This window comes from Drosophila biarmipes, chromosome 2L (genome assembly GCF_025231255.1).
Source record: "Drosophila biarmipes strain raj3 chromosome 2L, RU_DBia_V1.1, whole genome shotgun sequence".
Taxonomy (NCBI): Eukaryota; Metazoa; Arthropoda; class Insecta; order Diptera; family Drosophilidae; genus Drosophila; species Drosophila biarmipes.
In genome coordinates, this window is record NC_066612.1 from 12,918,640 (window position 1) to 12,935,055 (window position 16,416).

The 16,416-nt window shown below is 39.8% G+C and overlaps 1 protein-coding gene across 1 annotated transcript; it reads right to left on the reverse strand.

Moving 5' to 3' along the window:
• Nucleotides 1-88: 88 nt before the first annotated feature.
• LOC108033527 (protein Wnt-10b) lies at nt 89-15,869 on the reverse strand. The gene is made up of 6 exons (XM_017107872.3): nt 15,418-15,869; nt 9,757-9,904; nt 9,370-9,448; nt 3,290-3,672; nt 2,396-2,855; nt 89-595 (listed from the first exon to the last, which is right to left on the reverse strand). The coding sequence occupies exons 1-6, from the start codon at nt 15,627-15,629 to the stop codon at nt 408-410; spliced, it is 1,470 nt and encodes a 489-aa protein (XP_016963361.1). The 5' UTR covers nt 15,630-15,869; the 3' UTR covers nt 89-407.
• Nucleotides 15,870-16,416: the final 547 nt, after the last annotated feature.

The window sequence follows — 16,416 nt, forward strand, 5'->3', positions numbered from 1 at the left end:
CACACCTTGGACAACTATTTAGCCGGCTAATTCAATTAGCCGCATTCATTGGCGACATTCACGTGCAAGAGCAAAAAACACAGCGACACAGGTGGGTGGCTCGGCCAGGTGAAAGGGAAATCGCCAACCCGAGTGAAAATCAGCTGATTGACAGACTAATTATGCATCTTATTATTCGTATTTACAAAATATATTTATACGTATTCCAAATGGCTGGAGATTGCTAAACTAAGCATTGCATTCACACACGTGTTTATTGATGGTTGCCCTATTGCGTATGTTATGTTTTCTTTAATACTGATTTAAGTGTATGTTAGATTGAAGAAAAGTCTTTTCTTATGCGTGTGGCTGAGGCTCCCGTTTCCGTTTCCGCTTCCGTTCCCTTTCCGTTTCCTCCTGTTCCATCCTTAATTGCATATGCTAATCCATTCCTCCACGTGGCACTCCTCGCACTCCACATTACAGCACCATTGAAATTTACAGTGACACCGCTCCGCCCTCCGCTGGATCACCTGGCTGTGGCCACGCCCACAGCAGAGGGAGGTGCACCCGTCGCTGGTCGTGGTGTTCCGGTTGCACTTCCGGCCCACGGTGCCTGTGAAAAAATTAAAGCTAAGTTTACTGCCTTTGACTTGGTTATTTTAGTTCTCAAAAGTAAACATAAAGATCAAAAGTTAGCCAAATAATAAAATAAAATGTTGTATTTTGCCATAGTCCATTATACAAACATTTTTAGTAACAATTTTTATTATCGTATCTGTTTTAAAATGTGTAAACTATTAGACATTTCTTTGGTTGTCGGTAGAAGTTTTTTAAAGGCGTTTTATAGATTTTTTAAATTTAAATAATTTTTTACTTTAAAGGTTTCTAAAAATATCTGAGTGTGAACCTTTCTGTAAGCTTACGTTTCTTTAAATTTAAAATTATTTAATTAAATTCATAGTCCGCATTTAATCCATATAACTATTTATAAGTTTGTTCTTTTTAAAAATTTCTTTGCAACTGTATCGAATTGTAATAAAATAATACATTTTTGTTTTATTATTATAGGTGAAATGCGCTCTGTAAGCGGTTTTATTCATTTTTCCATTCCATTTAATACATGAACACCTCGATAAAATCGCAATTAATTCCTCCCACTAGAGGACAAGCTATTAAAAGGCCGTAAATAAACTGTTAAACTAAAGCATAAACAAAGTATCATAATTGTTTGGCCGGCGATAATTGCCAACGTTAATTGCCATCATTTGCCTAGACACGACACCGGACACGGGCACATGAATCAAAACGCCCGATGGGCTGGTCCCCAGTTCACTGGAGCTGAGAGCTCGGAGCTCGGGGCTGTAGCTGGAGCTAGAGCTACCGGGCTAAGCCGGCGATTAATTATAAATTTGCGTCGTAATTAACACTTTTAAACTGCTGACAGTCGCCGGCGCAGCAGCGGCTTTTGATAATTTGCAAATGTGTCAACGGCAAAATGGCTAACGAAAATTGCAAGTGGCAGTTAGACGTCGATTTCGATGTGAACGTGCGACCGATCCCCAAGCCAGGGGTGACTCAAGAGGGGGCTCCAGGGGTTAAAACTGCCCCCATTTAATTGTTTTTTCAAGTGGAAATTGTTTAAGCTTGCTTTTGTACAATGCTAATCGGCGAGTTTATAAAATATAAACTAAAATTTCAGCCAAGTTTAGTATTATTAAAATGAAGGCATTGTGGAAAATAGATACTTAATGAATGCTTAAAATAAGAACCCCCCAGATTTTTTGCCTTAGCCCCTGCTTTATACAGTCCAAACTGCGTTAAGCTGATCCGATCCAATCCGATCCAAACTGAGCTAAGCTAAACTGAGCTGCTGTGCGCATGCCTCGTCGTCGCATTTTTTTCGTGAATTATGTGGCATGTTTGTTAGCCCGCTTAAAAAATATTTTTGGTTTTGTTGCATTTGCTATTGGTCATTTGCATTTGTGATTTATTTATTACAGGTAAATTTATCGCTTGGATCATATCGGTAAATCAATTTTAATTAGTAGCACCGAATGTCTTAGCGGAAAAATTGTAAATTAACTTGTAATATTGGTAATCTTTGCAAAAAAAATCTTAAAAATATAAGAGAGTTAATTTGTAAATTAAAACCTAAGCGGCACGCAGCACATGAAGTGATACTTTAATTTTCTTTAAACTTAAGAATCAGTAGCTTCAGCCGAAAACCCAACTGGATGGATTTATATTTTCAATACATCATGAGGATTGCTATTTTGAGGACTACTTTATTAATGATATTAAGACAAAAAAAAAAGGTAAAATACTACAAAATTGTTTTAGCCTCGGCTAAAACTGAACTGCAATTAATAAAAAAATCCCCTAAAAATTTTTAATGGGTATTTTGATCACTCACCCTGTATATCAGCTCCCAGATCCCGTTCACAAAAGTTCGGCGAGCGCTGGTAGTAGAACAACGAGGTCTCCAGTTTGCGGGCCATTCTTGCCGCATTTTTGTCGGCGTTCGGTTGCCTCGTGCCCCGCTCCACCCCGAGCTCCTCGTGCCGCCGCGCCTCGGAGTCACCAGTTCCACCGCCATCGTGGCTCCCAGATGCATCCGCGGTGTCCAGATCGGAGGACGTGGACCCCGAGCCACTGCCCCCGTTCGATTTCTTGTTGCGCGCCCTTTTCAAAACGACCACGGGCTCCCCATTGCCCAGATTCGATTGATCCACGAGAATGGCCTTGCGGAACTGGTGCTTCAGCACCTTACCCACGATGTGGAAGTCGGGGGCGGACTTCCAGCAGGTCTTCAGCTGGCAGCTGCCGGACATTCCATGGCACTTGCAGCGGAACTCCATGTTGTTGGAAACGGCCTGCAAAAAATAGTTTAAATATTGATTTTTTAAGTGAGAAAACAGTACCTTAAATCAACTACGGTTAATCAAAGAGATACAAGAGATTAATTAATGCAGAAAACTGCTTGAAAGAATATGTTATCAAAGAAGTACTTAAATGCATTTTTTTAAAGACACCTGTAATTTCTTCTAAATAAATGTAATTTCTTCTAAATAAAATTAAGTTATTAAAGGGAATTATTAATTAATTAATTATTAAGATGGCCCAGGAGCAAAATAACTAACATCGTATTAGAATTATTATAAATAGTTTTAAATTATGATTTCCACTTATACAGTATTTAAGTTTTTGTAGTACCAAAATTATAATGTAATCAACTAAAGGATATAATAATAACTTCACCTATTAAAAATAGAAAGAGAGTTTATAAATTTATAGAAGGCACACTCACTATCCTGCCGGCGTGATTGTTATGCAGATTGATCTTCGACTGGATGTCGCCGGCCTTCTCGCGGCAGTCGAGGAACAGCTTGGAGTACTCGACCCCGAAGTCCATGTTGTGGGAGCAGCCGCCCCACTTCCAGCGGCTGGCGATCTTCGACCGCTCGTACTTCTTCTCCTCCTCGGGCGTTAGAATCTGGTTCGTCTCCAGGTACTGGAGGAACTGCTTCTTCTCCTTGTCGAGCGACTGGCGCAGGTTCTTGTTGAGCGTTTTGCGATTGATGGTGGGGTCGCAGCCGCAGGACATCAAACGGCCTTGGCTGCAGGCACGGGCCACGCTGTGGGCCACCCCGGCAGCCGATATGGCAAAGGCGAACGCACTCTCCCGGTAGCCTAAAACGGGAAGAAACAATGAGGAGGAGTAACTTTGGGATCGGTTCAATTCGGTTCGGCTTGGAATCTTCGAAATAGCCGCCCCTGGGAATCATTGGCCACTATTGCAATTTATGCGGTGTTATTTTTAACGCTGCATTCGAAGCAGTGGCCGCCCTGGGAATACAGCGGCATTTCAGCTTTGACAACAGCTCAAAGCAAAGAGACTGTGGCAAGACCACTTTTAATGATGCAGTCCACACCCACCCAAGGCTGAGATACACTCAAGGAAATACTAGATACGAAATAAAAAATGAAAAAAAATACCTGGAATAAGGTGGTTTTTTAAAGTAACATAACATAAACATCCATACAAAACACCTTAACTACATATAAATTAAAAAAGGGGGTTTACTTAAAATGCTTGTTTTTTAATGTAAAAATATAATGTTTTAATGACTGGTTTATAAGTATTGTTAGATGTTCCTTATATTCAATCATTGGGTATGATAATTATAAAATAATATTTTAAAAATATTTACTTTTAGTAAAGAATATGAAATGTATGGTTATCAAATTGCCAAGAGGGTTGAGATCATATTGACTTATACGCTCACAAGTATTTTAGGTTTAAAGATATAGCTCAATCAATGCCAATCAATAAATCATATTTAAGTTAACTTATTTCTGCAGGGGTTTTCGGAAAAATGGTGGTTAGAATAAATTGAAACAAGAGTTTCTGCCATATTAATAATAAATAAATGTGTCAGTGTATATTTGAAAGCCTTATGCAGCGCTGGCAGCTGTCAAATGGCTGTCAAAAATGCTGACGTTAATCATGGTCGACATGGCCGTGAGTGGCCCAAAGTTGGCAACATTTGTCAAGCGATTGACATGCAAATGGTCAGCGCCACTTTGCATAAAAGCCAAACGCAGAGAGAGATCTCCGAATCGGCGACAATGCGAGTACATATGTCAGTGTGACAGCCTTGCGTCATTCTGGGGTCGCGGATCCCAAGTCCGTTCCGTCCGCTCCTTAGAGCCCCAGTCCCAGCCCGAGCCCCAGGCCCGGTCGCTGTCAAGCAATCAGTCAGTCAGTCAAGTTGGCCAGTCCGTCACTCAGGATGCGCACGAATGCAAATGTCAATGTTGTGACAAGTTGTCGTACAGATCGGGGGTTCCCGTTCCATCGATCGATTGCGCAGTGCAAGTGCAATGGAAAATTGTGTGTGTAGCGCGCATTTGATTGACGATTAAGACGCCATCAATCAAGGCATCAGCGAACAGTAGCCCCAGCCCACTGCGCATTCGCCACTCCACTCCCGCTTTTCACTGATCACCGATCGGTGATCGCTGGCCGCTGATCGGTGATCAATGATCGGTGATCGGTGATCGGCGATCGCGGACTTGATTTATGCACGCTTTGTTTGCCTGGCCGTCCCCTCTCGGGCCATTTGCAAATCCAAATCACATCATTGGCAACAGTTACATTTGACAATGCCTTGGGGTCCCTCGATCTGCCGATCTCGCGATCTCTCACCGCCTTGCGCATAAATTGGCCACAAAGCCGAGATCGGGAGGCCGTTCGACTTGGCTCGGCGACCTGTCTCGATCTCCGCCAGAGTCTGGAGCTGCTGCTCCCGTCCCCTGTCTCCTGTCCCACGTGTTGCAATCCCAAGTAATTGTTTGCGACATACGTCGCTCGCTTGTTGTCACAAGTCCAGGCCCAGAGAAGCCCCAGAGAAACCCTAGAGAGTGAACGAGAGGTCCTCCGATAAAGGTCGATCCTAAAACACACACTAAAAAATGTACTTCTTTAACATAAAAACTACCATTGCATTTTTAAAACATGCATATTTTAGCTTTAAACAATTTACAATTATGAAGAGCAAAACATATTTGAAGATTGTCTTAAAAATCTCATGTAACATCCTCATTTTTTATGGTATAATATGATATCTTATTTTAATTTCTGGTTGTTCGGAAAATAATACTAAACTAAAGAACCTTACCATTGGTTCTTAGCTAATATATTTTATGATATTTATCTTTCTAGCTTCTAGCTTCTAGCAAATATATTAAATAAGGATCATATAAAAAATGATCATAAAATGGAGTAAATTGATAACTTTTTATCGATTACTAGACTAAAAAATAAAAAAAATACTAAAAATTACACATTGATATTAATTTTTACTTTTAACGGAGTTTTTTGAAAAAAAAACTTGACTAGGCTATCTTATTTTGAAGTGTAGTTAATCCTTTTACTACTTTTAGGCTGCAGCCTTTAGAAGGGGGTCTCGAACCCCCCGCCGCCGCTCCATTTGATTGACAATAATGCATGGTAGCAGCGGCAGCAGCCGTAGCAGCAACCCAATCCAAGATCAGCGATCTGCAACGACGACGTTCCGACGATCGGCGATGGACGATGGACGATCGACGAGTTCCATAAGTTATAGTAGATGTATGCAAAATAGTTGACCTGTCCGTGCGCCGTTTCGATTGTCAGTCATTGTGCGACTCGGCGACCGGGCGACTTGATTTGTTTCGTTTCACTTGGTCGCCCCATCGCTGGCCCCCGATCTTGAGGTCCCATGTCCCCTGTCCCCTGTCCCCTGTCCAGCGTCCATCGTCCATCGAATCGATCCCTGACTTTGTGGCTGCCTTTCTGCCCTTATAAGTCGTCTTCGCTGGCCGCGATCGTTGCACGCGTTGCTGTTGGCCTGTCAATATTGACTCTCGTTATGTGCAGTTCCTTCCTTATTTAATGGACGCACGAACGGACCGGGTTGACAAACGGACGGCGGACAGTGGACACTGGACGGGGACGGACGATCCGCAGACATGTCAGTGACATAAGCTTGGGTTAACCATATTGGCTGAAGGCTAGTCGAGAGTTACTTGGAAGTGCTGCTGCTCTTGCCTCGGCTGCTGCTGGTGTGGCATGCATTTGGAGATTTATGGTTCGGCATTGTCTTTTCGGCAATGTTGTTAACTTTAACCCGCCGGCCTGGCATTTGCCTCAATCCGTTAAAAGACCCCCGCCCGAATGCAAATAATATGCACAACATTTGCTGTAATGGAATGATTTGGTATCAGATTCGTTAAATCCGCGGCAACGGTTGAGTTTCCATTTTCATAACTACGGTCTAGGATTTTATAAATCTAAATTTGAATTAAATATATTTCAGAACTCGAATATATTTATTTAAAGTCCCTTTAATCTAGTAAATATTAAGGGTTGAATGTAAATTTTCTTAAACTCTTTTCTAGTTTAATTATTTAGAAAAAGTGTCTACGTTTAACAATTAAAAGTTCAAATTCTCATAAAAAAATTGTTTTCAAATAAAATAAATTACCTAAAGAAAACCCGTTTTTAAACGTAACTTATAGTGCCAGAAATGGCGGGCGTACATTTTTAAGGTCTAGAGTTCTAATCCTAATTCCAACATAATTTAGTATGTTTTTAATCGAAAGGGATAACCATTTGGGATCAATAAATACAGACTGATTAGGAACCGCGAATGATGCTGATAATCACATCAGAGGAATGACAATGACAATGTTGGGACTCTGTCCGTACCCACTTTTCCAATTCCACATCCCACAGCCCATGTCCATTCCCAGGACTGTCCCGTCCTGTCTTCTCCGCTCCAAAAAGCATTCGTTTGTCTCGGCTGTTCGTTGTCAGTGGATGCGGCAGCATCCGTCAAGGGAGATAACAATTTTTTAAATTGAAATTGAATGAAGTGGTTTGCTTACAATATAATTTATACGATGAATGCAAATAAATTACGCCGTACGAAAGACGAAAACGAGATGAGGCCGAGTTCGAGTTCGAGTCCGAGTCCGAGTCCCCTGGCCTTTCCCTTTTAGCTTCTGTTTGTTGTTAAGCCTCGTTGTTGTCGCCTGTCGCATTGAAATTTGTGAGAAATCTCCCGAACATCTCCGGCTATATATCGTTTGCATCTGGATTGCAGAGCCGCCATTTTGGCCATTTCCATTGTGTTTTCTTTGGTAGCATCTCCATGGTCATCCTATCCCCCTTTCTGGCATTTTTACAGCAGTCGTATGATGCATAATTTAGCTAATGAAGCATTCTGGTTAAGGCACTGGGGTTGTTCCCATAGGACGGCACGAGTGTTTGGCCAAATTAGTGGGTAATTGAGTACGGATTTATTTCTTTGAATTGTGTTTACTTTTTAATGAGTTTGGTGTTAAGTTACGAAGGTAAAAAACAGGTTTAAAAGACAGGGCTTATGAATCTTAATAATACTATGTACCTCACGTGAAATCAATTCCTTTTAATGAGTTTGTTTAAGGAACGGCGCAACTTGACGTACAGGGTTTCCACGTTGATGTTCGATTTAAGTATAAAAAAGCCGCAATTTTTAAAGATTATAAAGTGAACTCATAAAACAAGTTTACAAATCTTAATACATGCGATACATAACATAAAATATTTAAATTAATTGAAAGATTTTTTTAACAGTTTTTAAGTTATTTTAAACATTAATATTTATGTCTTAATATCTTGTTTACCCCATTCCTAACTTATTTCATAAAAGACCTTTTTCTAACTTTATATAACAATTGATTATGCCACCCATCCCATTCATATCATGACTCATAACAGTAGTCAAAGCGGAAATTAAGAAGCTTCCCAGTTTGCAGAAAACCAGAGATCGGCGCCTGTGATCAGAGATACCGCTACTTGTTGGCCCGGCCAACAAAAGGGGCTTAGAACGCGGCCTCCCTTTGTTGCATTTAGATGTTCTACGGAAAGTGTGTGATCTATCCGTCATAAGGCACACGCCGCGTGGGTTTCCAAACGGATCGGCGGATTGGGTAACACAATGCCCCGCGGACAGATTAAGATATCAAAGTCAAAGTTCGCATAGCCGCCGTTTTTGCGATGCGATGCACCGGGCTGTGACAAAACGGTGGGTCCCACTACTCAGAACGAGGTCCACTCAACACTCTTAGTCGGGCACATAGAAATTTGATCTAGTCCGGTTGAAATAGGTGCACAGGAAAAAATATTTATCAAAATCATGTGCGAGTCGTGAAGTTTTAGAAAAGAAATATATAAAAAAGGTCTTGTTTTCTTTTTATTAAAACCTTAATATTTAAGGTGTTAAGTAAGCGTTTTAAATACATATTTTGCTTATGTTTTCAGAATAAAAGAATTTAATAAATACATTAAGTGAAATTAAAACTTTTAAAATTACGTTGAACGAAGTTTGCTAAAACATTTTGTAAAAAAATTTTATCTAAAATGTTTAAGATATATTATTAGTTATACCAAATATTCCCTGTGTGGGAGCATTAGAAGCTGGGATTGTGTTGCTGCTGTGGCTTTTGTGCCATGTCGTGTCTAATAATGCGCCGGTTAATAGCTTCGGACATTGTCTGCTTGACCAAACGTCGCCTCTATGGGCAATTTTAATTAGACTCTTTTCCTAGCGGTTTGCGTGTGGGCCGGCGATGTCTTCCTCCTCCCAATCCCAGTGCCCCCGTCCCCAGTTCGGGCTTTTCCGAACCGCAAAACTCGTTGACAGTTGGGGGACTTTGGTTGGCAACTCGGGCCGGTCATAAAGCGATTTTGTTTGCGTGAAAGCTGAGCCACGCTTACTGCACATTTTAGTGTCAGCTTAATGGCTTTGGGCCACGGCTACCTCTGGCAACCTGAACCTGAGAAACTCTGGGCAAACTCACCTTTCTTCAGCAAGCTGGAGGCATGCGGATTGCGGCTCTTTGTGCTCAGCGACGAACAGTTCCAGCGATGCCATTGAAACTGTTGGGAGAATGCAGGCAAATAGTTTCAGTTTAATGGTATTCAACTGCTAGGGAGTTCATTTATATATAGGGAAAATGTGCCATCCAAATATTCATTTTCAGTAAATAAAATTTGATCTGGGCTTTGAATTTAAAACATATTTTTGCTTTCAAGAAAGTGTTTAGTTATATTTCGTATTGAAGTAATCTAATATATAAAATATAGTATCTGGGTTTCCAGAAACGTTTTTTTAATTTTTTAATCATTTTGAGAATCTTATAGGTTTTCTGGTATTTCAATCATCTGTTTAAGGTCCATTTTCCTACCTGAATTTGGCACTCACGAATGGCCATGTCGAGTCCTTCGAGAGCTGCTGCCGTCACATCACTGGCCTTATAGCACAGCTCCACTTGATCCTTGGTCAATCCAGGCACTGAACGGCAGGTGGCTCGACCATCCGGCAAGCCATAAAGCCTGAAAAGAATTACGAATTAAAGTTAGACTAGCGATGGGAAAATGTTAAGTTCGCTTGACTTTGCTGTCAGAATTTTAAATCCAATTAAAATTTGATTATAGCTACCGACCGCAGTTGGCAATAAATGCCCCGAAAAACTTAACCCAACATTTCGAAAACAGTAATTAACCTTGTGTGGCTGGCAGAAACCGCAGAAGAAACCCCAAAATAAAAGCAAGACTAAACTAATTAAATTTCATTTTGTTTTCGTTTCTCTAGATGTGAAATTAAATTTGCTTCTTTTTCAGAGATTTTATCGAGCTATCCCACAGTGAAGCGGGTCGAGACAGTAGCTAAATATAATTTTGGTTACCAAGTGTTATATATCTTGTTGTCAAATTGTTGGCCGATGAATCATTCGGTGTTTTAGAAACCGAAAAAAAAACTCTAGTCTTAAAGTTAACGATTTTGAAGCCTTCAGAACTGAATAATCTCTTAAATATTACAAAGCGCACAGTTCTCTTAGATGTTTTTTGGTTTAGTATATTTAAGCGATTTAAACCTGAATAGAAAGTACAATTTTTAAACTTTTCCTATCAATGGACCTAACAATATTACCTCATTATTTCCCATGTACTTCAAGAGGCTTAACAATTTCGCTCCCGACTGAACCCATTTAAGATCGGGCCGTGGCATTCAAGGTCAACCAAGTTGAGTTAAGCCGAGCCGAGGTGTTTAGATCTTCAGCCAGAGAAACAGATACGAGTTTTTTTTCAGATTTTATTCCAGCGGTAGTATGTGAGTGAGTGCCGGTTGACGTTGAACAACTTCATCTGACTTTAGCTATAGGTCTAAGCCTCAGCAGATGTTGGGGTAAAGTGGTTGCCACATCGCCACTTGCATCGCTTTGGAATCGCGTTGAAATCGCGTTGATCTACGACACGCAGCGAGGAATACCGGGCGGATACGTGATGTGCGTCTGGCGTCTGCAGCTCAAAATCGTTGGTAAATATATATTTTCTTAATGCCCAGACCTGCGATCTGCTGCCTCTTCCGCGCCGGGTTAATTGTGGCACGTCGCGTGTAGGAAAAAAAGGAAAAACAAAAATGCCTCAAATGTATAAACGTGCCATTTTCACACACGTCTCTTTGTTGCAAAGAGCGAAGATTTAGAGATCCCCATATCGCCATTGCGCCTCATTTGTATGCCACTCGCGTTCTGGAGTAACTGCAGCTCGTTGATTTAGCCAGCAGATCAGCAGATGGCAAGATCCGCACAGCAGGTTCAAATAATTTCAGAAATTTGTAGCTTTAAATACTGAATTTGCATAAGAAATTACTGCAGGCCTCACAATTTGGTTTATCTCACAAGACTAAATATCATTATCTTTAATTGTGGTTTTAAAGTTAATTTGTATATGTAGGTCTAAATATAAATATTATTAAACTCACAAAAATTAAAAAAAAAATTTAAAATTCCATGTAATAAGAAAAATACCATTTAAATGTGGTTAGATAAGCAAAGCATCTTAACCATTAATGACGTCCAGAATTAGTTACTTTTAACTCATGAGTTTTATGTCCATTATATCTTAATAGCAAACAAACAACATTAGAATATAATAAAAAACATTTGGCAACGGATATATCTTTTCCCCATTCCCCTTATCTTTATTTTCGAATCGAAGCAACAAAACTGCGATTTAAACGAGTAAAAGAAATATCAAGCCGGAAAAAAAGAGGATAAAATAACCCGAACAACTTCTTGGGCAAAATGCATTTTAATTGGCTGACGTTTCTGCGATACGAATGCGAATATGCAATGCGGGCCAGACATCTCGCCAGATAAAGAATTTAAACTGATGCACATTTTGTTAACAGCTTTATAAAGCATATGGCTTTTAGTTACCATTGCCGATGCCATTTGCCGACTTCAATAAAACTGATAAGCGAACGTAAAGAGGGAAAGAGCGTGCACTGGCAGAAAAAGCTTGTAAGACAATACAATCGAAATTAACATTATACATTTATTTTTAAGAAAGTTATATATTTTATTACAATAGTTATAATAGTTACATTATATAACTTACTTTGTATAACACATTTAGAAGACATAAATTTATGGTATTACTTCTAACCTGAAGATCACATTGTGACCAGAATATACTTCAATTTTAGGATATAAAAAGTAGAAGTTTGTATAAGAAAACCCTCAAAACAAAGTTATTTTTAACGCCGATTTGGAATTATTTTCAGTGCACTAAAAGTGCCTGAATCGCCGGTTTTAGGCCTCTGAGTCATGATTTTCAGGCCAGTTAAGTTTCCAGATTCCTCGTTTGCGTATTTCACGCGATGCGATAGCAATGCAATTGATTCGCTTATAAAATTTATCGATCGTTGTTCCCTCGAAGAGGAGCGAAGACGTCTGCTTATCAGACTGCAAGAGTGTTGAGGCCAAGATAAAAGCCGGCAACTGGCCAGCTCTAAATTTAATTTCGATTTTCATAACCGCTGCAGTCCTTTCTCACGCTCGATGATTCCCGAGTTCTATTGAAATGCCATAAAAAGATTGAGGCTTTAATAGGCGCCGCCACAGCCAGACTCTTTAGCCTGTTTTCTTTGTTTTTCGTATATGTATTTCTTATATATTTTTTGTCTGGTCTGTCAAACGGTAGCCCATGCATAAATCAAGGATTTCTGTTGCTTTCGGCATATGCCTTCAGCGAACTATATATATACACAATCTTTGTTATTCACCTAGCCTAAGCCAGTTAGGCAAAACAATGTTTCCCACACAGCGATAGATACAGACGGATAGCCGGAGATTGAAGCATTTCAGACGGGGCAGATAACTTTGGTGGAGACATTCCTGAACAGTTTGTTTCGACTGGGAGGGGGACTGGACTGGGGCGACCGCAGCAACAGCTAGGAATGTCTTTGATCCATCCGTCCGTACAGGGTGATCCGGCATTAAAATACTTCATTTCCATACACCATGGGGGATAATTTGGCAATCTAATATTATTCTTTATTTTTCGGAGATTAAATTAGGAAATTACGGAGGGTTTTTTCAAAGAATTTGAAATCTTTTGAGTTGAGATAGGTGTATTTTTAAGATTTTTAATGATTGTGTAAGTATTTTGATAAATGTCTTGAAATAGAGTTTCAACTCTTCTCAACTCTTATATGAAATAGCAGACTTTTAATTAATCATTTAAAAAATAGAACTACCATTTTTAGATAGATATTCTTAGTACAGTACACTAAGTACAGAAGTATAAAAAAAAATTAATAAGATTATAGTCATAAATTAGAGTATATATAGCTTTTATTTGTAATTTGAATTATCAAACTAACTTTTAAAAATGAGCTGAAATCTGAATCTTAAAGAAACACCATTATTTCATTGATTTGCGTACAATAACACATATTATGCAGGTGGGCGGAAGCGACTGGCAAATTAGCAGCTTTGGCTCATAAATAAATTCGCTTCAAGTCGGAGGTGCTGATGCGAAAAAAGAACCTGAAGAACCCTTGAACGTGTGAAATCTGCTGCATCGCTTGCTCACCTGTGCGCAGGTGGGCGGTGGGCGGTGGGTGTGTGTTGTGTGTGCACCCAATTAAGCTGCAAACTGCAGAACCTGCGACCCGGAGGCGTGGCTCTTCGACAATTCATTTGCATTTCAAACGGGCGAAATTGTGGCGCACCACGGCGGTGGGTGTGTGTGCTCCTCATTATGCGTTGCAATTATGACGTTGCAACTACAAGGATGACGAGGGCAACACTGAGCCAGAGGAGCAGCAGCAGCGCCAGCGAACTGCAGGCTGCACTTCAGTTGCAACATCGCTGCAATGCTGCAGTTGCAGTCTCAACAAGCAGGGCAAAAAGTATGTTGACAACCCCAAGGTACAACAAAAGTTTCAGTTTGTATTTCTCGAAAAAGCAACACCCTTACGCACTGATCGTGGTTTGGATTTGCTATACAAAAATACGATTATTTGATGTAAAGTAAACAATAAGACATCTGATCAATTGAGATTGTTTGTGTAGAAAGAACTTTCCTCTTAGTGTAATTAAAGGTTTTTGAACTACCTAAGATACCCCCTGAAAGTGTATGACAACAACGAGAGTAACGAGATTAACAAGCTGCAACTATTAGGCGAGGCAACCAGTCAGGCAAGCCGAAGTAATGCAACCAGCATCCATCCATCCACCCCAGCTCCCTGAACCCTGCTCCCTGCTCCCTGATCCAGGCACCCTGTCGCCAGCTCCGCCTCACTGCGCACATGGAAAATCCAGAGCCAGGCCAGGAGAATCAGATTGACAAGCAAACCAGGCGCATTATAAAACTTGAGTGCCGGGGACCACCCTGCAATTGGAATCAGCTCAATTGTGTGTAGGCCCCCGTGGTTCGGCAACTCCGATCCCAGTCCCTGTGCCGATCCACCAACTGAGACTGCAATCCCAGCTCCAATCATCCACTGCCACGGGAGCCGTTGGCAATTTTATTTGCGGCAAGCTGCAGCCTTCTAAAATGGCGGTCTTTGTTCGGCCTGGTCTAACATGTAAGTTGCCATTCTTGTAAGCATGGCCGCCTAATAGGTTTGTTGTCGAAAAAGTAACTAAATTAATACATTTTTTGTAAAATTTATTTTTGGATTCCAAACTTTATCAGAGCGGAAAAACGTCAAAATCTTAAAACATTGAGTTTATTTTTATTTTGTGTCTACTTATTTAACCTCAGAATTTTCTGGCAAATAATACAAATAATATATACTATAACATTACAAGTAATACTTAAACTGCCCCACAGTTGTTGCTTGCTTTTTTTCTGCACAAAAAACGCTTTAAAATTAATGATAATTCACATCTTTTTACTGTTTAAGAATTTTTTAATTTTATAGAAGCTTTACTATTTGCGTAGTGTATTACTATTTTATTTAAGTTTTTTAATAGTTTAGGCACTTTCGACTGGACTAATTTAAAATGAAATACATTAATTGATAAAACATTAGATAAAAATAAATTTTGAATTTGTATTTTTGAGTGGATCAAAAGGCTCTAAGCTTTATTAACCCATTACCACAAAACTTTAAATTAATTCCCCTATTTTATTCCATCCCAGAAACAATGCGTGAAGGTGAAAACAGCCTGCTCGCCACCGTGTAATTCCCACAGCCGCAACAATCTCATGTTAATCGGGCACAATTAGGTTAGCTTAATTTCCCTGGCCTATCACTAGATCAATATTAATTATGCCAACACCTTTGGCTGACAGCTGTTTCTCCGGCCAACTCGGGCGATTGATTAATCTGTTGCCGCTGTTGCTGCTTGTCGTTTAATTAATTAACTCGCCAACGGGCCGCCACATAAAATAAAACACGGCGTAATGAGCCCGGCTCGAGGTTAATTTGCTGACAGGCCTTTTACAGAGCGGGCTTTTGCTTTACATACTCGCGAATGGTTGATGATGGACTATGCGGTCTTAGGATGGAATAGGCACAAAGTGGTATGCTCTGGTGAGGTACTTACCAGCGTGTGCAGCAGGCCAAGATAATCACAACAATTAAATGCAAATTGCAATGGCGCGATGTTGCCGGTGTGGCAACCAGGTTGTTGCTGTTGCTGCTGCTGCTGCTGCTTCCTGCTTCTTGTTGCTGCTGCTGCTGTTGGTGTTGCTCGTGGCCTTTTGATGTTGCTCGCCACGCAGTCATCGCTCGGCTTTGATTTGCATAAATTTTCATACGATTGTGGCCAAATGTTTAATTGCACTGCATTTTCGGTAATCAATTTATCACTTGGCACTGTGCTTTTGGTCGTTCGCAGGGGCCAAGCAGCAGGATACATTTTGTAGAGCTCATTTGAAATTTATTACATTTTATTTCTTTTGGCCTTTCACATTTTTTAAATTGTTGCCGTTTTTAGTTGGGTATTTTAGCCAAATCACATTTTTTCGATGTGTAGAAAGTTGTTAATTTAATTTAATTTTTCTGAAACTCGAAATTAGGGGAAATAAAATATTTTATTTTTGAAATTAGCTTAAGCTTTTTATTGTATTTTTATTAGATTGATTCTGTAAGATTTTATTCTGGGGTACGGTAATTTAATAAGATATAATTTTATAGTGATTTTCTTTTTTCTTTCCTCAAAGATCTCTCTTCATGAAAATTAATTTGTAATTTGATATGTTTCTTATTATTTATTCTATTTATTTAAGTTATTAGTTAATTATCTGTCAAATATACTTTTTTTATAAATTGCCACTTCCTGTCTTGCAATTATTGTATTGTGAATTGGTGTTTCCAACTGAAATATTTAGTTACACATATTTTATTGGATTATAATTTGATTGGTCTTGGAGCCTCGTTTCTCCCAGCCTTCTCCTTTTACATCCACAATTTTATCCAAATTAATTTAATTTTTCACTTAACCAGAGGCCAAAGACCGGCCATTCGACGATCTGCTATGGCTTTCAACTTTGAGCTCAACCTCTTGGCTACTGGCTGGATAGCAAAAATCGTTTTCTCGTAA

Bases quoted from the DNA above. Each gene is read 5' to 3' on its own strand.
- LOC108033527 (XM_017107872.3), bottom strand. From the start codon at position 15,629: ATGAAAATTTATGCAAATCAAAGCCGAGCGATGACTGCGTGGCGAGCA. The intron at 2,856-3,289 runs GTGAGTGTGCCT...TATTTTTTGCAG, and splicing joins ACAATCACGCCGGCAGGATA to GCCGTTTCCAACAACATGGA. The intron at 596-2,395 runs GTGAGTGATCAA...ATTTTTTCACAG, and splicing joins TCTGGGAGCTGATATACAGG to GCACCGTGGGCCGGAAGTGC.